Consider the following 22578-nt stretch of genomic DNA (forward strand, 5'->3'; position numbering starts at 1 on the left):
ATTGTCAAGTCAACTTTATAGAGATCACGTACTGTATCATAACAGCTCACTTATAAATTTCCTTTTAGTTTGGTTTATTCAAAGTAATTTCAAATATACGTAACTCATTGAAAAATTCTGTAGAGATCCACCTTCAGGCTGCTGCAGTCAGTCTCAGATGTTTTAATTTACTGTAAGGTTTGTGCATGCCCTGTAATTGGGTCCTTATGTACTACACCAATCTTAAGGGGTGAAAAAAGAAAGATAATGTCCTGTTCCTGTGCTGATCTGAGCTCTAACCAACATAATTGATGTTGACAGGGTCCTAATGGATGCCTTTCCCCCCCTGTGAGGCTGCATGACCACAGCCTGACTGACACAACCCTGACCTCAAACCCGAATCTAGCTGAGTTGCCATCCTGTTTTGGTACTGTAGGAACCCCTCCAGCCACTGCATTTGCAGTCTCTTTGCACTGCTCTTGTCGTTTTACCAAGCACAAAGTAGGAATGAAGACCTAAATCACTGCAACCTTCTCCTCTAGTGGAAAAAGAAGCACAAAGTATCACAACTTGCATTCACTCTGTATGGAAATAAAATACCCAGTGTTGGTCAACGTAATTACAACCACAATTTAGAGAGACAAAAAGGACAGTCCACTATCTAGGACAGGTCATTTCTCCATTCTGCAGTTTTTCTGACAATGCAAAACCAGTAAGTTTTTAGTTGTGCCACCAGGACATTAGGAGAGCAATATTCCAGCACCCGATGGAATGGCATTCGATCCAACAAGCCAACCCAGCACATGTTTGACAAACGTGAGCTGCCTGCTCCACAGAGCTGCCTTCCACACCACTGGTACCACCGTATTCCAGACACAAAGCAGAGGACAGCTTCTGCTCTGGTAATAGGGGGCACTGACAACTGGTTCGTGTCAATCCACTGCAACTATTACAGGGGCAAAACACCAACAGCACTCAGAACCGTTGGCTACTCTCAAAACAGATTTGGAGGAAGCTTTCTCAATGGTCTACCCTGTAAGTTAAGCACCAGTAGAGAGCATGCTCTAACTGCATAGAGCACCAGCCATGGGAAAACCACAGGAAAGAAGATTAGTTTAGACCAGAACTCAGAAACCACTGTACAAAAGAAATGGTCTAGAAACAAACATGAAAACAGGAAGCAAAGTGACCTGGGTCTGCCCCAGCCTACCAGTATTGAAGGCTCTGATGTCCAGTATCAGTTGTTTTCCCTGCTGTTTGTCTTCCTTCTGTATAAACTTCAGATGTGACAACCATTAGCCCTGAAACAACTGCCTTGGGACTTGCTCTTACAAGGACGGATGGACTTGCATTAAGACTCTTGACATGTATGACACCCATCATCTCCACTTCATCGTGGCTGCAGAAATCGCTGCTTATGAAGCAGCTCCAGACCTTCTGCAACACAGTCTATTAAAGTAAACCAGCATCAATTTTCACCTGACCTGAAGTACTGGGCTGCCAAGTGCCGCAAGCAATGCCTGAACCCTTTCAGCTCAAGCAGATAGTAATCTTGTCAGACATCCCCACGTGCTCTGTGTGTGACACTGAGTGGGAACCTATGGAAAACCCTCTGAACCTGGGCATTCCCTGCTTGCTTCAGTGCAGAATCAGCCACAAATCACAGGGCTGGCTTCAAATTGCTTCAGTTCTAGGTATGGACAAGAAGGAAAAGGTATCATGTTTATACAGGAGCTAGGCTCTGCCCTACAGCAGAAGGTAAAAAAAAAAAAAATAAGGAAGATATGTCCCACTTATGCAATCATGCATTTATGTTACTGTTTCACTTTTCTAAACAAAGTTAGGATGTGGAAGAAGAAACACTTTCAACACTCTCTTCTTAGGAAAGCAGTAGCATGTTTTAAGACAACCAGCCCTCTTCGTCAAACCTGTGTGCTGCTTGCTAACAGAGAATCACAAGCTCACAATAGCCTAGAACATTCGTTCCCATACCAAATGCTTCAAGAGACAGCTCCCATCATCCATGGGTGGGGCATTTCCAAAGTCTAAATGTATGAACTCTCATTTTCATATTATATGCATATGAAAATTATATACACATAATGAAAATGAAATGTATATTACATATACATATCTACACATTATATACACATATCATAGCCATTCTATGCTGATTCATTTTCATTCCATGATCTGACTCAAATTACGAAGCAACATCACCAAAATTTGCATCAGGAAGCTTGGAGGGGATCAGAATTTGGAAACTCAATTCTACAGTCTGATGAAAAAGAAAATAAGCACATTGCTTTCAGAAAATAACTTTCTACATGAAACAAGACTACATTACTACCACACTGCGTAACAGGGAGAATCAACAAACTTCTGAAATTTGCGTTATCTTAGGGTAACAGATTCAGTGCAAGGGAAGATGTTCAATAGGAAGGACCTCACAATAGCTAAGAAGAAGAAAAATAGTAAATACAGATCTACTAAGTATGTAGTGACACAACAAGTAGTTTGAATTTAAAGCAGCCGTAAGTTTTCTTAACAACGTTCTGAAATTTCTCAGGTAGTGATTACTGCTTTGTTGAGTCAGCATGTGGGTTATGTTCTAGTACTTGGGTCACTTTTATCAAAGCATCAGTTTTACATACTGGTATCAGTCATACTGACTTCTGCTGTGAGGCAGAACTGAAACCATGCTTGCACTGACAATGTATTACAAGTATTTCCTTAAATATTTGCATTTCTGTTTCATCAAAAGCTCTAGTTCAGAATCAAGTATCTCTTCAGTTTAATACTATTTGGGAATAATTTATTCATATTTATTTATATTTATATATTATTTAGGAATAATAAATTAGAGGAGTATAAAAATTTACAGCTATAATTTATTTGAAAGCAGATCATGACGAACTCACAGAATCTGAACAATTTTGTTGGTGGTTGTGATAGAAGAGAATTTTGCCTTGGCTTTGGAGATGGCCTTTGTGACAAGCTTAAATTAACATCTCTACAAGCTGAAGTTGGCAGGAGTTAAAATATTAGGCTACTTAAACTACCTGGTCCCTGCTGGCCTGCACTGCAGCTCTCATTTTGTAAAAATTTCTATATGCATTTTGGTATTGGCCCTAAGCTTTGCAATGCCTGCTTGCTGTAGCTTAAGTGCTTTTTAAAGCACTCCTCCAACTTCTTTAGCTCCTGGAATCCCTCTTGCACAAATGTTATCTCCTAATTAATTGGAAAATTAACTTGCTCTTTCAATAAAAAGTAATTTACTCTCCTGTATACCTACTTCTCTAAAAAAAAGCTCATTTTGGTGAAAAAGTCAGTTTCATATTTCAGCTGAAGTTCCTCCAAGACCTTAGCTCTACACACAATTCTTATCAAGCATACAATATCAGGCTTTAGCTATAAAGAGCCTAAACTGATTGCAGCAAAACAAGCTACACTCAGACCCAAAGGCATGTACTCACAGGAGGCTGAAAAAGCCATTTGGAGCCACAGGTTTCTGTATTACATGCAAACGAGTTTAAAGACAAAAAAAAAGATAGTAACAAAATCAAAGTTTTCTTTGTTGTTGTTGTTTTGTTCCTTTTTCAGTATTTAAATAGGAAGAAAGAAAAAGAAACTGTTCAATATACACAGAAGAAACTAAATCATAAGTAATCTCTTTTTTTTAGCCACAAGCCAGGAAATTACTCACTCTATGCAAACTGAAAAAAATATATACATCTATATATAGATCGGTAGAAGGCTCACAGAGCTTTAAAATATTCTTACATTAAAATCAGATAATTAAGCCATAAAATGGTCTGGATTAGAAAGGACATTAAAGATCATCTCGTTCCAAACCCCTGCCCTGGGCAGGGCCCTCCCCCCAGCCCACGCTGCCCCCAGCCCCATCCAGCCTGGCCTTGGCACTGCCAGGGATGGGGCAGCCTGGGCCAGGGCCAGGGCCTCACCACCCTCTGAGGAAAGAATTTCCTCCCAGCATCTAATCTAAAGCTACCCTCTTTTAGTTTAAGGCGATTCCCCCTTGTACTATCACCGCACTCCCTCCCCAGCTCTCTTTTTTCTCTTCAGCCCCCTTTAGGTATGGGAAGGCCGCTGTAAGATCTCCCCGGAGCCTTCTCTCCTCCAGGCCAAACAAGCCCAACTCCCTCAGCCTCTCCATAGGAGAGGTGCCCCAGCCCTCTTATCAGCAAATGACCACCCTCTGGATTGATCTATGATTAATTCATGTGAAGCAGAGACCATGATTTATCTTTTCTTAAATAAACCTACGGATAAGCCAATTCAACTGTTAAAAGTTTCCCAATGCAAGGGCACAAATAAGGAGAAGTTCCAACCTCTTTCACAGCAGTTTTCTCAATCCTGTCTAGGCTGATGCAATATAAAATATAAATTGCAGCAAGTTTTACCCAAATGTGTTTGGTTTTATTTCATGGAAGGACTAAGACACTTTCAATTACTTAATTGCACTACAGAACTAAGAATTTCTGAAATAGCCTTATTTGAAAAGATTCTAGGTTGTATGGATCCCTACATGGCACACAAAACTGTTTTAATTCTTACATTTGCTTTCCTATTTTTGAAAACAAGTATTTAAATACACAAAAAAATGCTTGAGTGACATGTAAGCATGGCTACTTTTTAAAACACATCCACAGAGAGATGCAGACAAGACAAGGAGGACACACTTACAGAACTGTAGACTGAGGCTCAAAAAGGCAAGTAAGGCTGCCAAAGCCAGCAAGAACAGAAAACGGTTTCGGAAAAGCATTATTATTCGTTCTGCTTTCTCTTCATGGTTTCATCTTCACGTGTCAACAATTTCTGCAAACAACAAACAACAAAACATTGGCAAATATACTTCAGATGTGGGAGTATCAGCTAAATCAAAGCAAATTCAAATAGCCTTTTGACGGCATCAAGTTACTTCTTAAAGGCAAACACGAGCCAATTCAAACTGCGAACAACAGCATCAAGAAGTTGTCTTGACCCAGTTATGAAATTACATTTCCACAATGCAAAACTTCCAAGTAAATAAAACTCTGCCTTTTCCCATCAGATTCTTTTCTCTTGCTAACACAGGGTTAATGCTCATATCAGAACATTGGCAACAATTAACAGAAGCCTCTTACCCCTAAAGAGAGCAATTCACAACAAGAACATTTCTACCTAAGGGCTGTCAAGAGAAGTTTTGTTAAATTATTGCAAGGGAAAACAAAACATACAAAAAAAACCATAACATTAAAAAGTTACATCCCTTCTCCCTTTTAAATAAAGGTTAAAAAATAGGTTCTCTAACTGGCAGCCCTTTTACAAAGTTCACAATTCTTATTTAATAGAATAAAAACTAAGAAAAAACTGCCAGTAGCACTACACAGAGAATAGAAAAGTATATCAATTTAGGAATAACACCTTCAGTAATTCTGGAATATTTTTAAATAGCTGTTTTGATGAAGATCAGAATAATATATTTCATATCAATAGATATTTAGGCACACTTCAAAACTCAACTAACTTGTTGCAAATGTTAAAACAAACAAACAAAATAAAACACCCTCTCCTGAAAATATCCAAATATGTCAAGCGCACAGAATTTGCTGAGGTGCTCTATTTTGACATGCACATATTTTCTATTGGAAAATGGTCCCATATAAGGAAGAGGGGGGTGCTGGGGTTCTCCTCTTCCTCTTTGTCTTAAGGGAAGGAAAAAAAAAAGGGATGTGAGATGCTCTTATGTGTGAAAGATGCCTTTTCCTAATACTGACAGCATGTTCATGAAATCTGAGATTCTGGGGTCCTTTGAATTGAGTTGTTTATGACAGCACATCCAAATCAGTTGACAGAAAATAACTTTTTACTTTACTCCAAAGATTTTTCTCATTAGTATTTGAAAATGTCTCCTGAATGACTGAATTTCTTGTTTTATCTATTGTGGTTAGTCCTAAGAAGAATTATTGATCTATGCATTGAGCCAAAGCAATACCTTAGTATTAAGCAATTATTATTACCTTAGTATTAAGCAATAGGACCCAGAGTGTAAGCAGTGATCTTTCAGAAATGAAAGAAGTGGCACTAGTGGTGAGATGTTACAGACATGTACATTTTACTGGATTGAGGTCCCTGTCTCATTTTACTTGGAGAACTATCTTCACAGCTTTTGCAAACTGGAAAAACTGAAAGAACTGGAGGTTCTGAGATGAGAAGTAAGAAACCAGATCTATTACAGTATTTTTCCAAAATGCCAAGAGCGCCATAGTTGGCATGTGCAAGCCGTAATAAAAGAAAAGTCAAAAAAGAGACAGAAGGAATGACTTTAGCAGTGTCAGTTTCACTAAATCATAGCTCATCGGGGAACATCTCAGTGAAAGGTATGCTGAATCTAAACTGCACTAAGCCACTGAAACTAAACAAAGCTGTGAAGGGTGGAAGGTATAAGGGGCTTGGTGAATACAGAACACTAGGAGAGAATGAAGCAGTTAAAACAAACAGATGGGAGAACAGAAGGGGAACCACGGGAAAAGGCAAAATTAGACTTAGACAGGAGGAGAAGGTAAAACATTAAAAAGCTCTCACGAACAAGGGCTCTTGTGCACAGTCCACGCACAGGAACACAGCCGCTGCACAAACAGAACTTCCATAAAAGGGGAAGATCACAAATCAGGAGGAAAAGGGGTAACACCTCTAATTGCCAAAACAGTTTAAGTGTTTAATTAGTTTTCAGTCTAGTCACAAGATCAGAAGTTTCAAAACGTTTAGTTTTAATGCAATTAAGAACTGCATTAAAATGCAATATTTTGCATTATATTGCAATAATATAATTATTATTATAATTGTGTAATAATGCAATAGTTAAGACATTATTAACAAGGTAGAAAGATTTTCCTTTTAAATATATTTGGCCTGCTAAGTTAGAAGATGCTGTGTTACAATTCATTAGGAGAAGGAACAGTTGCTGTTGAGTGACTGTTAAATAAGAGCCTGTCAATACAACTTGTCATCAGCTGTCACTTGGTAACATCAAACTGCCAGGAATAAGGTGAGCGTACAGAAGGCTGAGACCTGAAGCCTCTGCTCCTCAGTGCTGGCACCCGAGGAGCTCCCAGGTAAAACAGGACAGCAAATGCTAAGAGTGAAGACAGCACAGCAGGCATTTCACCCAGTGATGGGAGCATTTGGAAGCATATCATAAGAGGGAAGATAAGATTAAAAAAATAAATAAATAAAGCCTGAAGGGGAGAAAAAAAAGAACCAATCTTACCTCCCCAAAAAACCTCTTTTCCTACACAGACTGATCACAAAAGAAGCCACACAGCAGACCACATTTTGGGTCTTCACAGAACATACTAGCACATAACCAGAGGCTTGTGTGTTGCAGAGCATCTGCTGCGAACATGACATTTGGAAAACATTGATCTATTTACTCTGCACACAGGCCAGAGTGCAGGTCGTGCCCCGGTCTCGCCATGTCCCCTTGTGAGCTCTCGGTACTCAAAGGTCAGTTTTATCAGCATCTGACAGCTCCACGTTCCTGCTCCCAGCTATGGGCCGTGGCTCTTTTGGCAGAGCTAAGCAAGCAGCTGCTGCTTTCAGGGGTGGCTGCACCACGCTGCTGCAACTGGCAGAGCTCTGCACCTGGAGGACAACCCGGGCAGTGGCTTCTGCAACATGCCAGGAAAGCACTGATTGATAATCACCTCTGGCGAGGATCTTCTGCTCAAGAGAGAATGCAGGTCTGGATAAAGAAGCCCTACAGAAGCCAGAGCTTATTTAGACAACGCTAATTGTAAGCATGACATACATAAGCAGCCTAGATATTCTGAGGAGTAGTTGTTCAGAAAACACCCTATAACTAAAGGCAGATAATTGCTACTTCTGAGGCCCCTTTTGCAGTAAACCTACCTACCTGCAGGACTTTCTTTGCTTTTCAACTTATTCCAAAAGTCTCAGCTTACCACAGCACGCCAGGATGACTCACAGCGTTTAGAGCACCCTCAACCCTTACCTACTTTCACAAGACTACGCCAAACCTGTTCTAATGTAAGGCTCTAGCTGCTGCACACTCAAACAGGGACAAAAACAGCCTTTCAATTAAAGGCCAGGCCTCGACTAACCCGCAGCTCCCCAGTCCAGCAGCTGCCATCCCACTTAGCTTGGTACCAGCAGGGCGCTGCCCCGTGGTGCTCCACATGCAACCTCCCACCCCGGCACCGCCTTGGCTGCAAAGCAGAGAGACTTTTTTTTTTTCAGGGTTAATTAGCCAAGCTCTCTCTTTTGATTATTTTCGGTCAAGCTCTGAAAACACTTATAAGATTAATGCTTTCAAAGCTCATGTGAAGTCTGATGTGACACTAAACCACTGCTCCTGAACTCCCATACCAATGTACTGATACTATTATGTCCTCTAAATTATCTGTATCCATCTAGAACGCAAACCTACTACATGGCATGAAGTGCAAGCACATTATTACACTGAATCACCATGACAGCTTAAAAAATTGATTTGATTAAAATAGCATGTCTCCATAAATAATCAATAGCACTCTTCAAAGCCTGCCCCAATAGAATCACTTTATTTATGTGATATGGCACATCAAAATGACACACCCCTGAAATACAAGCAAACAAAAGTGGTCGCAATGAAACAGCAAAGAGAAATAATGCTGTCTTCCTTTTCTGGAGTCACTAAGTCTGAACCTAACTATACACTGAAGACAGATACAAGTGTATTTTGTTGCACACTTATACAGCCTACCAGGGAAAGCAGAAAGCCTACAGACATAAAGTTGATTTGGAGTAACATTCATAGATAGCTTCAGAAAAACTCATGGAAGAACACAGGGACCCACTTAGTAGTATGATGCCTCCATACTGCAGAAGACTACAATCAACTTGAGAGTTTTTTATATTGTAATTGTTTTTTAATGCATCTTTTATCTTTCTTCTACATCTGCAATTTATTTTCCAACACAAGCCCTGTTTTGAAGGAATCCAAAATGAAGGTGACAGCTCCAGACACAATTATAATGAAGACTGCTGCCTTTATTTTCACATTAATGAGTGATGTTCCATCAATTATTCCCCAGTCATTTGGCAGCTGACTACCAGGCAGTATATTTGTCATCTACTAATTGCCTGAACATTGGATTTCTGGTTCATTCAGACAGCTGAAGAACTTCATGCTCTTAAATAAGAAGCTGCAAAAAATACCTGAGTAAGCAAGTGGCACAAGCCAAACCTTTTCTTTGGTGATTCAGAGGACTATTTTCTGTTGCTTTTGGTTTTTCATTTTGTCCTGGAGAAATGAAAAATAGTGGCTGGTATCTTGTGGTTATGACCAAATCCACCACTGCTACAAATATCTAGGAAAAGCAATAGAGGAGAGAAGGAACAGGACACTCAGCAGAACCAATGCTGAGGTCAGCACAGCCTGCTTAGCTTTTCGTGCTTGTAATGGTCACATTGAGGAAACCCTCACAAAATCCCTGCAGCTGACTGTAACTTCAGCAATTTAAACTGGACTTACTATTCCTGCACCACTGACATTGCATTTTGCACAGCATCATGAAGGAACAAAGCTAGCACCTGCAATATTGTTAATCATAATCCTTCAATTCCTACCAGGAAAAACAACAACAACAAAGCAGGTATTCAAGTTTTTAAAAGCATTTATGAGAAATTGGTTGCATCATTTATCATTAATAAAATTAACTAAAACCTGCTTGGTAACGTTACTCATGTTAGCCCACCTCATGACTTAAACTGGAAGTAAGCAACCACAGAAAACACAGAACTTGCTGGAGAGTACAAACAGGTCAGCAGCCTGCTGAGCCCTAATAGAAAATAAAAGAGAAGGAAAGACAGGATAACAAAAACACAACATGTACTACTCCAAAACAGAAAGGAGTGTATTGAACACAGCCACATTTTAATATGTGCAGAGTAATTGTTACCTATGAAATGTTTTCAAAATTTTATTTTTGAGCTGCTTAACATTTTAGCTACTGTTTCAGTTACTCAAGTTTAACATTTTCTGGTATTTAGAAAATTAAAATATCTACATCTAAAGTTCTCTTTTCTCCTATTCCAAGCGTCTTCCTTAACTATTCAGTTCTAAAATTCTCCTGCTGACACATCTGGTCGTGAGACTCTTGAAAGCTATTGAAAAAGGCACAGCGGCACTGCCCAGTCTGTCAGAGCAGCCAACACAAGCTCTCACTTCATTAAAGCGAAAGGATCAAACAGAGCTCTTACTCTAATAAGTTTTGTCCCTCTATACAGAACTCATTATTTTCACTGTGTAAGTAAATCTGCGTCAGTTTCAAAGCCTTCCCTTTGCTGTAGAGCCGAGATACAGGTGGTCCACTGAAAAACTCCATCACTTCAAGCATCTAAAAGCTCAGCTGGAAGAGATTTAGAACTAACAGAGCAGTAGCAAGCATCTGAAAACAAGAAGCAGGTGGTAGGTCAGCCCAAGGAATCGAGATTTCAAGTCTCCAAAATCCTAGGTGTGATAAACTACTTCCACTGCTCAGCTCCAAGGGTTGAAAGACTGAAGGAAGCTGGGACTGCCACAATAACTATGTTTGATGAGGCTGAAAATACTGCTTCGAAGGTCTCTCTCCCAGTAGTTCAACTGGTATTAACGAGTTAGAGGGAAAGCTTGAGGGGTGAGGGAAAGGCAGAAGAATGATGCTTTTCTGAGGGGAAGAAATCGCTTTAACTGGTTAATGAGAGATACAGTTATCTTCGTGCACAAATTTGTTTATAAAAAATAATTTGTCTACTGTGTTTTAAGCATTAAAAAAGTGGGGAAGGAGAGAAGGAAGGATGGAACAATAAGTAACTAAGAGACAATCCATCATCACCATAAGGAAATATCCCAGGAAACCCCAGGCTGTCTCACATCAAAAAGAACCTGTAGGCTAATGAAGCAACATTTTAAGATGAAGAGACTGCTCCGTATGCTCCTACATGAACGTGATCTTTTGTCTGTCTAAAGTCACCCCAAAGCCACTCCTCAAAACCTTCTCCCTCAGGGTTTTCTGTTTCAGGGTAAACCCGTTGGCAGAGCTGGGGCTGAGAACAAAGTTATTCACCACATATATACCATTCACCATATATATATATGTGGTTATTCACCATATATATGGCCGTATTCATATATATTCACCATATATATATATGGCTGGATTCTCCATTCCTTCCAATTGGGGCTGGAAGAAAGAAACAGGGGGCTGGGGAGTGGGATGCAGGATGAAAAAGTGGGAAGAAAATAGAACAGATTTCTTTCTTTAAAGAAAAAACATATATATGTTTTTTTGGCTGATTTCCTACACTGCACATTCTTCCCCTTCAAAATAACCACCACTTAGCCAGTAACTTTGAGAACCAAACATTCAGGCTGAACCAATATCAACTTCAAATACCAAGGTTTTGTTTTGTTTTTCAATAGAATACTCAAGGTTATATATAAAAAAAAAAAAAAAAAAAAAAAAAAAAGCTGGATTGGGGGAGAAAAAAAGATGCTGTAACAGGACTGGCTAAGAAGTGAAAGAGACATAAAACTAATTTTTGTTGCAAGTTTCAGAAAGTTCACCAGACATGGTGTCACAATATCCCAACTAGTGATGGAGCAACAGGAGACATCAAGCTGTAGGCAGGCAGGTTTCAGCAGTTCTGGTTCCCACAGAAGCATTTATCATGAAGTATCTTAATATTTTTATGAAGCCACGGAACCACATAAACATAATTAACTCATCATTGGTACAATGCCAGCATAAAGGGTAGTTTGTTAGACAGAAAAGCATATTCCCAAAAGCTGTTTATGTCAAAAAAAAAAAAAAAAAAAAAAAAAAAAAGTCACAGACTTCAAAGACACCCTGTATGCCACTCGATTTTATAATCGAGAAGAGCTGCTTTGCATTCAAAGTGATGAAGGGACTACTGCTCGTACTGCAATTTGATTATACCTTGTAGATTATATCCTGCTCTCAAAATAAAAGGTCCACTGGACTCTCAAATCTTAGCTTTTAAACGCCAAGGTACACAAGCATGTAACAACGAACATTTTATATAGCATCTCCAAACCTGTCTCAAAACTTTCAGACTGGAGCAGGACTGTCATACAGTTTTCTACCACTAATTCTGGGAATGCAGTTTTTGGGTTACAGCCAGAGTACATCCTTGAAAGGGTGGTTTCCAGCCTTTCAGTTCTGTCCTACTCAAATCACCAGCGTGAGTTCCCTACAGGTGCAAGCAGAACAAGTTTTCCGTACAGTTTAACTTTGCATTTAATTTCTGATGGTCCAAGTCCTTTAGAATTCATTTGTTTTATTTAAACTTGAGCCTCCAAGTTGATGAAAATTTTAAAACTGAATATAAACACAGCCATGCAGAGACTTCTACATTCAAGTTCTGTTTAGCACGTGAATGTTGCAGCTAACGTAATGTTCTCTTAGAACAACTATCTTTTATGGGTTTCCCAGCACTGGAAGTTGACTTATTTTGCAGACAGGGATCTCCTTGTTTCTGGAGGCTTAGACTTCTATCAGCTTTCTGATGAAATCATGCCCACGTTTTCTTGAACAAAGTTAAACTGAAAAATGTGTGGGAACTGTTAAAGAGCACAAAAAGATGATTAAGTATTTGATTATTTTATCTTTTTCACACTTCCACAGAACAGTTTAGATGTATTCATTTACCTCCCCTGTACTCTGACCACTACCCATCCTACAAGGGATCACTTCTAAAAGTAAATGCCTTTGACAATCCAAACAAGGCATTTTTGAAGAAATGTGATCTGCATGACTTTTAAATACATCCCTTCTATTCAGCAATGCTTCAAAATTGCACCTTAAAACACTTGAACACTGAAAGTGTTTTGTAAGACCTAACACAATCATTTCTGACATGTGGTCATTAAAGAATATCAGCACTGCAATTACTTCTGCGCAATCACTAGCACTATTACTAAGAGAAAGCAAGTAAACACATGAGCTAACATAAAGATGAAGGGAAGCAGAGTGCAACAATACTACCTTTTCCTTCTCCGATCTCTCTGCTATTCCTAAAATGCTCAGTAAATATATCAAAGAAGTTCTGAAGAGCTGCAACTGAGATGTCATCTCAACATGTTCTTCCCACAAAATATACATATGTATATATATGTTAGTCTCCTTTCCCCTCTTTCCAGACCACTTCCCCTTGTAACAACCCAACACAGAGACAGCTCGCTGCCTTCGTGCCCTGGCCCTAGCAGCATACTGACAGCAGGGGCTTTTCCTCCTACCAGCTTTGCTACTCTCTCTGTAAAGAACATCGCTTGCTCCCATCAGCCGTGACACAGAGATGACGTGCACATGCCTGGAGGAACTTATTAGAGTCTAAATTAGCTCTGGCAGTAAACAAATGAGAAAAACAGGATTGCTCGTAGAGTGCATTACACATTCTGTAAGTGTTTCTGTCTGTAGGCTCCTTTATGTCTCCTTACTTTGTGCCAGATTTAGACATCCGCATAGATCACAGGATGAAGCAATGGTCACCATCAAAATTTATGCTTGCCAGCTCATTTATTTTCCCATTTTCCATGAGTGCTTTTAGTTACTCGTGTTAGTCCCTGATGCTCAGCCCTCCCACCTCCCTCCAGGGCGCCGAGAGCCAGCAGGATTTCGCTGTGGAGCTCCGCACAAAGGGGAGCAGGCAGGTAGGGGGGACACGGCACCCCTGGGAGCTCCTTCAGCAGAGATGCACACACGTGGACAATGACCAAGCACTGACTTCTCCAGTGATCACTGCCTGCCCCTCCCCAGCTGTCATGCTGATCACATATTTCATCAGGCGTGCAGAGGAGCCCCTTGGCTTTTACTTGGTGCTGTGCAGTTCTTCCCGTCGGGGCTGTCTTCCAGAGGCCCTCGTTTTGTCACGCACCACTGCAACCCAGGTCTGCTCCCTCCAGTCTGGTCCCTTTACAACACCTGGACAGCCAGGTATTTCCAAGTCCCACCCGACTGATCCCGACTGATTACTTTTTCACCCTTGCTAGTTGGCTTTGGGCAACCTCAAGCCTGTCAGTATGTGTATGTTCCAGGGACCACCTACCATGGTTCATATATACAGCACGTCCCTGTACCCAAGGCAGATGTAACACTTCTTGCACAGTATTTCTCTTTTCTTGGTTATTTGAAAAAAAAAAAAAAAAAAAAGTACGTGCAAAATTAGGAAACAGATCCCAAGAGATTACTTAAACTCTTGTGGTCAGCAAAACATTTTTATTTAAGGCAGTCCTTATGTCACTGCTTGCGAGCACTAAGTATGACCCAAGCTTTAAATAGGGGCAAATGCTATGATGCCACACAACATACCTATGTTATCTTGCTGGCCTTCTTTCTAAACTAGTCCTCTACCAAGGCAGACACCAAAACACAGGGACGAAAACATGCTGGAGAGGATTACTACTGTTTTTATTTCTGCTTCACAGTTTACAAAGACCAGGCTAAAGCCAAACATGCCCTCATTACAGCCCTTGTTACAATCAAGTTGCACTGCTGCGTTTTTGTTTTTTAAGTTGTAGTGGCTGTATTATCAATTTCTACTAACATGAGAAGAAAAAAAAAAATCACACTCCCTCAGGCTTTAACACCTATGCACTTGAACAGAAAAAAATGCAACTGAACTCAATAGGACGTATACGTTAGCTTGTTATAATAATGAACACAAAATACAGATTTGCTACATTCCTATCAGGTAAAATAAAGAACAAAGCCTACCAAATAACAGGAAAAAGCATCACAGAAAGCTCATTAATGACATACCCTTCCACAGCAAATCAGAGACATTCAGAAAACACACTGTTTTCTTTCCAGCTACACAGAGGAACTGCACACCAGTAAAAAAAAAAAAAAAATCACATTCTCCAAGCCACACTAGTCTTCCTTTGACCACTGCTTTGAGGACAGGCTTTATAAAGAAACATATTTGTAGCAGACTGATTCTCTGCTATAGATAAAAGATTTTCAGAACATATTCTTCGCATCAAACCATAAGGAAAAAAACGTTCTCTATTAATGGCATTAAAACAAACACATGCTGCTGCCATCTGCATTTCTTTTCTAAACACTTCAAAGAACCAAAATCTCTTGCATTCTGTTCCCAAACCCTCTTTCCCTCAACTTATCAGGACTATCCATTTTTATGCTGTGCCAGCTACAAACCTGTCCAAATGATTAATAATAATAGAAACCAACCGAACAAAAAACAAACAACAACAACACACAAGGCCCCTAGTTCTCAGGAATCTACACATTTTTGATTGCCAAAATGATGGCAGAGAAAGATCACTTCATTCAAAAGGAAAAAACACCCCTATCTCCCACATTGCTCAGAATGCACCAAATAACATGAAGATGGATAAGATTTTGCATTTAGGATGCAGATTTTAAGCTACGTTTTGAACATGATATATAGCATGGGCTACTTTCTTTCAAATCAGAGAAGCCTCGCTGTTGTGTTAAAAATCTATCTATATAATCCAGTCTAAAACCAAATCTGCCAAATGAAAAAGCATTAAACAGTATTTAAATAACTTTGGAACATAAATCATTCCTCCTTTTACAAATCAGACTTGATAGCTCACCCAAATCATCAGTAATTAAAACACTACATCAATTCCCCTGCTAGCTTAACATCTCTTCTCTCATTTGCACATTCCTTTCAGGAACCATTGAGTTTCCTCACTTTGGTTTTCCATTAGGTCTCATTCGGTTTCCTTGTTTCAAAAGCAAATATATGAGAGCATGAAATATTTCCAGGATGAGGTGTCCTTGACTTTTTGTTTTTCTTTGACCCGTTTAAAACCTTAGTTGGAGAGATCCTTCCATTCAGGCAAACTTCTCTATACATGCTTTGACCTGGCCTTGACTAGCTCTTTTTGCTTGGAAACTAAGTCACTGTCCTACCACTTAACAAAATTTTAATACCTCAGAAAACCTGTCATAAGCCCAACTCTTAGACAACCTCCTCAGCAGTATCACCACATGCCTATTCCTTTTCCCATCAAGCAATAGGTCACGCACTTCTGCTTTGCTGAACTGCAGGGAAAGTAAAAACAAAAACAAAGGAAGTGTTTGTGCTTCCTTAAAGGAAACCGAGCAACTCTTTTTCAACATTATTATAGAACTTGAAAGAAACCTTACGATTTTGATGGCTCCAAGCCAGAACTGAATCCTAATTGGCAGCAAAACCATTCCAGAACATACACAATTAAATAAGTCTTAAAAAATAGCACCAGAATTTAATGATTTTTAATTTTAAAGTGGTATACCATATGCTCATAATTGTATGAGCATAGATCGTAATCAGACACAGATCACAGCCAGTGGCTGATCAGATAACCCTACAGCTCCAAAAAGCACACAGAGGCAAAGCAGTTAACATACTTTGTTATCCATTTTATTTTATTTTTTTAGTTAATATTTTATCGTTCACAGCTTTAATTGTTTGAGCAACTCTCCTGCCTACTGTAATGCTGCCCTCTGCGTGCATTTCCAATACGAACCATCAAACGCTCTGGACACGAACCCACCTCCCCCTGGCAGGGTTTGTAAGCTGCTGCAGAAACCTCTTCCTGGCCCTAACTTTGAGAGAAAACATTGTGGGGATACACTCAATGCTAATTGCAATCAACCAGTGAGGTCAGGTTGAATAAATAGATCAGATAAGAGATTTAGATTGGGAAGCTCCTAAGTGGAGGATGCAGTTTATGTTGCCACATCAGGTCTGATTCATCCTACCCCACATTTGAGATATTTGTATGAAGGAAAGTACCTTCCTCTGCATATCTGCCCTGCCGCTCAAGTTAGATCTGAGGATAAGACCCGAGCTCCCAAGTCTCTCCTTATTCTTTTCTTTCCAGATGATCTTATATTGGGCCTGGTTTCAACCTGGGTCTGTTTCAGCTCATACTGACAGAAAAGGACTAGGACTTTATTCAGCAATTTAGTCATTTTCCTGCAACCTAACCCCAGAATGGTTATCAGACATGCATTAGTGGACACTCAATATTTCCTGCTCCTCTTCTTCCCCACAACACTCCATATAACTGCCAACTCGCCTGGGTGCTGAGCAGATGAATGAGGAACAACGCAGGCATCATCCTGGGAGCGCTGCCGTGCTGCTTTGCAAGGTGGGACGGGACACCCGTTCTTTCCCCGGTCCTCATGGCAGCAGCACAAATTAACCCTGAGATCACGTCATCTTACAGTTAGAGACAGCCTGAGCACAACGGTGTGGGCAGGCTGGTTATTCCTTCAAAAGGAAACATAAAAATAGACTTAGGTAAACAGTGCTGGCGTTAAACGTTACGTCCCAGCATTTCATTTGGAAGTCTGATCGCAAACACTTTTGTTGCTTAGCTCCAGGAAGTTTATTTCAGAATGTATTGGCCCATCAGAAGCTTCTCACGAAGGTAACCCAAAGTCTTCACAGGCAGAAATGCCTGCCTGCGCTACCTCCAGAGCAATTAGCTAGTCAGCACAACAGCCAGAAATGTGAGGAAGATGAACAAAGCATAAAAAAATATAGAGAGGTAGAGTGTCAATATTGCTTGTCCTTTTAAAGTAACCTTTGACAACATAATACACATGATATTCACAGGATCTCTTTTTTTAAAATCACTTCAGAGTATCAACCAACGAAAACAGTACAGTTTATTCCACTGCATAAGTGTGGAATTTCTTATAGGGGACGTGGAGTCAAAGTTATGGTGTTTTGTTTTTTCCCCTCAACGGAAGACATTTATCATTTGACAGCTTTCTGGGGGAAACTGACTTCATTCTTGTCACATGAAAAGTTTCATGGTGTCATAAGAACTATGGATGAAACAGCTGGAAAACACTTACTGAATACTATGTCTGAACAGCATTTCTGAGCAAGTCTTTATCAAGCAGCGAAAAAAAATAAGCCTAATTATTTCAGCTTCCAAAAATCTGTTATGTGCAAGAAATACGCCAATTCTGTAGCTTTTCAGTGCCCAGTTTATCTCTTTTTAATCAATACGAAGCAGCCTGTCAATCTTGCTCTGAAACTGTTCCCTACCATCAGCACCATTCAGTGATAATCACACATTTATCACCCACCTTTGTAGCCCTCCTGACGAAGGCTCCTATTTCATTATAGCACTGCACAATACAACAATGCTTTTTTTTTTTTTTGGCTCTTCACGACCAACCATTACATTTTATGACTCAGGCATTGACTGGGAACACTAAAAATGACGTTATCTGATTAAAAAAAAAAAAAATCATACAGAAATGGTGATTCTAACAGCACCCTTTCCCACTCTGTTTCTTCAATGAGAAAATCTCACCCAGCTGTAACCAGAGACCCCTCCAGTACCTTCCAGACAAACAAGTGCATTTAATTTGAATGCTAAAATACACCCAATGCCACAAAGCAAGCTATGTGGTCAAAGCTCACATGTTCCCGTAGAGATATAAAACCCATATATATCTTTCAGTAGGAAATTTTATTGTTAAAAAATTAAAAACTTCCTGCCCTGAATGATTTACAAAACCAAACGCTTGCTTAAGGGGACTCCATTCAGATTTCATCAAAGCACAGCCTGAATTTAACAGAACATGAAGCATGTCACAGTCTGTATCACATTTCTGATATCTTTCTGGAAAGTTCGACATAAACCTTCAGCCATCATCATCCAATACGGAGCTTTACAATCAACTGTTTCCATTTATATTTATACTTCTGTGCAATTTATACCATACTAGAGTCTGCATTTATCATAGAAGGCGTTCTGAAAATCATTTCAAAAGACAAAGTGTGTTTTACAGCACAATCTTTGTACATTATTTTAGTACAATTCCAGTTAAATTACCACAAACCTAAAAATCATGCAAGTAGAAATCCTGTATGGAATTTACTTTTCTAGCCTCCTCCCAGGCATTTGTCATTCCTTCTCATTTTTCAACACAATTTAAGCTTTTATTTTCAAACTCAAGCTAGCTTATTTCTAAATACAACCTTCTAAGCACGAATCAATGCACTGCTCGCTTACTGACTCTTCTCACAGCGAGTCAAGACTACAGCTACACTCAAACACTGTTCCAATCTAACCTCCTGCCTAAACAGTTTTGAAACAAACCCCACTGAACCACTGACATCCTCTTTAAACAAATCCTTCCTCACCTTCAAGGCTGCCGTCTTGCAGCACTTCTCTGTGCTGGTCAAGACCCTGCCAACACAGCTGAGCTTCCAGGCTCCTCCTGACCCTTTTGAACAACCAAAGCACCACCACCTCCTCTGTAGCATCTGACATAAACCCTAAGTCAAATCATACCTAAATCATGAAGCACATGTTAGTAGGTGGCTTAGCATTTCATTCCTATACTTCTGTGATGCATGTTTGTCAGCAACATGCATGTCACAGTGGAGGTTTCTTGCATGCTAACTGCAAGTGTTTTTTGTATTAGAATAAAAACCTTGGGAAGAGGAAGAGAATATGCAACCAGACCTGAACATAAATCCAGATATAAGCCACTCTTAGTACTACATGAATCTGTCATTCATCTACTGAGCAATAAAATGCAGATACACTTAAGATACAAGCATTTTATAAATTAAAAAAGGCCTTTTAAGAACAACAACAAAATCTGCAACTTCAGCAAGAAAAGCATCCCAAAGAAGTCAACCTAATTTCAAAGCTCTCATACGAGGTTATGAGAAGGAACAAAGACCTACATTAGAAATCTCACAGGATGCTCATGGTTTCCTTTGTCTAAGGAGGTCACGAGGGAGAAGTAGCAAGAACACAGCCCCTAGTGCAAAGCCACTGGAGAAAGCAAACTTCACGGGAGTCAGTAATCTTGCACACCTTGAAGCACTGGTTGTGTGTTTGCTCATTCCAAGATGCCCACTTTTTAAGCTAATAAAAGCATGATAGAAATAAGAATGTGGTTACTGAAAGGCGAGGTCATAACTACAAAACTGAAACAACGTAACTAAGTGCAAAAAGTCTAAGCAGGCTGGAGACCACTGCACAAAGGTCCCTACCGCCACCGCTGTCAGCCCCTCACGAGAGCAGGCTCCTGCTGAACAGGGGGAGCTGTTTTAGTGCATAGTGAATCTTATAAAAATTCATGTTTCAGCACTGCTAAGTTTACATAAAATATTTAAAAGACTACAATTAAAAGCCACTAGTGAGAGGAACATATGTGCTTTAACTGCGCGCGCTACTTTTAGTTACCTTTCTGAGAAGATTAAAATTAAGCAGCTTTACTTTCATCCCACTCACACCCTCCCACTACAAAGTCTGCCTGAGCAAATCCTCCGTCTACAGACGTCAAAACAGGGCATAAGCATTACAGCGACTTATTGCCAAAACGCGTTGGTTTAATATCCCATTATTATCGTAATACTGGCACAATAACTTATTGTATGTGACAGCTTTTGCAGTTAGTCAGGGACAGATCCTCTTACTCTGGAGTTTCTTCATGAACACAGACTGGTATTTGCGGAACGTGCAGCACAGCAGATGTCGGGGCTGAGGGCGATGAGATGCTCACCGCAGGCCCCAGCGCCAGACACAACCGAGTGTGAGCGGGGCAGCGCTCACAGCCTCCTGCCGTGCCCCAGCCCTTACCTGGAGCAACCGGGCCAGCAATTCAGGTCACGGGATTACAGCACACGCCGCTGAGCCACTTACTTTCTATCATTTCCGACTAAACACTTTCACAGACATGTTTTTTTTTAGCGCGAGGGCCGAGGAGCCCCCGGTGTGGGAGCACAACACGCGGAGCCCGCCCGTGCCCCGGGGCTGGGGACTGCCCCCGGGAGCAGCCGTGCTGGGGCTAAGGCACGTCCGAGGGCAAGGCTCGCTGCCGAGCACACTGAACACAACCAGCGTGGGAAAGAAAGAAAGAAAAAAAAAAAAGAGAGAGAGAGAGAGAGAGAGAGAAACCCGCACAAGTTGCTCAGCCCCCTCCCCGGCACAGCGGAGCCGCCCGGGCTCCCCGTCCCGCAGCCTCCCCCTGACCTGCCCGCGCTGCCACCTCCTCTTCCTCGTCCTCGTCCCGGGGCCGGGGCCGCTGCCCGCCGCCACGCCACGGCTGGGGCTGGGGCTGTGCAGCCCGCCCCGCGCCCCGGCTCCGCCGAGCACCGCCCTCCGCGGGGCTGCCCCCGGCCCTCCCCCGGCCCGGCCCTCCCCGCTCCGCCAGGCCCGGCGCTGAGGGGCGCCCCCGGCCGGGCCCGAGGCAGGCGGCGAAATGGCTGCTGCCGGCGGGGACCCGTGTGGCCGGCAGTGAGGAGATGGACGAGGGAGAGCGAGGGAAGGCTCCTCGGAACTCACCCGGTGCTCACTGCCAGCGAAGGCAGCTCCCGGCTCATCAGGCTTTCCCCCTCCCCGACGCGGATTGTCCGCCAGGAGGGGTGCTCATGTAGTCCTACAGGCTGAGCGCCTTTCCAATACACCGATTTTTCATCCGTCCCTACCACAGATTCTGAAACGCATGGTAGAGATGCAGGGAGTGCCCCAAGTCCCTTCATGCTCCCCCCGACACATAGACGCAGAACCACGTTGCTGTGGGTTTTTGTTGTATGCCATGGCGAGCAGGAGGGCCACACGCTGCCCAGTGCCCCCAGTACCACCGCCAGCTTCCCACCGCTTACCCACCTGCCCTCCGCTCCTGGGTCACAGCGACCTGTGGTCACGGCCCTGTCCACACAGGCACCGTGCCAGATTTGCTCTTTGACACCGCGCACCTACGGCCAACGTGCCTACCAAGGAGACCGGGCACGTTTTTTCCAGCTGGACTGGTACATCTGCCACTGGTGTGACTGCAGCTGGCTGTGCGCCGAGGTTCTCCACCCTCCTGCTTTCTAGGAAAGGACATAGGAATTCAGGGAGTTTTGACCAACAGATTGCACAGCATTGCAGAAACTGACCTGCAGCTGGACGGCCACAAGACCCGAGCCTTTCCCTCCTGCCACCCTTTATAAACCATACGCAGAGCCATGCAGCAGCAAGGCAGTGGCCTGCTAACCAGCAGGTGCTCAGCACGTACACAGAAGCTGCTGTTCTTTCCAGCCAGCAGCATCACACCAGTTTAGAGCTAATCCATCATCATGGCTTTTTTTTTTTTTTTTTTTTGAATAAAATAAGTGCCAACAATCTGAACAAAACTGTTTCACGGAGGAGAAGAAGAGAAATCATGGGACCCTAGCTGCAGAGCAGTAAGATTTCCAACTACCATTCACTAGATCACTGTAGGGCATTGCAGGATTGCAAAATGCCCAATATTACCACAAAGAAATTTGGCCTTCTTTACCCAGAAAGCAGACTACATGCTTTACAGAAAAATCATCTCCATATGGAAACAATGATTTATGATGACAGCAAATGCTTGCCCCTACAGTTGTACATGTATTTCCACCACCACCCAGAACAAAGTGCAATTCACAAAGGATTTGAAATCTAGAAACTGTCAATCTGTTTTCCTTGCGACAAAAGGATTTCATTTTCTTCACAGAACATTTTTGCTTTGAAGAATAAAATACAGTTGTCTATATATACAAAAT

General features: G+C 41.5%; 1 protein-coding gene across 1 annotated transcript in view; it reads right to left on the reverse strand.

Moving 5' to 3' along the window:
• PXYLP1 (2-phosphoxylose phosphatase 1) overlaps positions 1–21109 on the reverse strand; it is a 54130-nt gene extending 33021 nt beyond the window's left edge. Inside the window, exons 1-2 of the mRNA XM_082767661.1 lie at positions 21038–21109; positions 4687–4818 (exon numbers count right to left, since the gene is read on the reverse strand). Coding sequence (XP_082623787.1) covers positions 4687–4765 — 79 coding nt within the window. The 5' untranslated portion in view covers positions 4766–4818; positions 21038–21109. The remainder of the gene's footprint in view (positions 1–4686; positions 4819–21037) is intronic.
• Between the last annotated feature and the right edge of the window lie 1469 nt (positions 21110–22578).

This window comes from Aythya marila (assembly GCF_965140915.1).
Source record: "Aythya marila genome assembly, chromosome: 9".
Lineage (NCBI taxonomy): Eukaryota > Metazoa > Chordata > Aves > Anseriformes > Anatidae > Aythya > Aythya marila.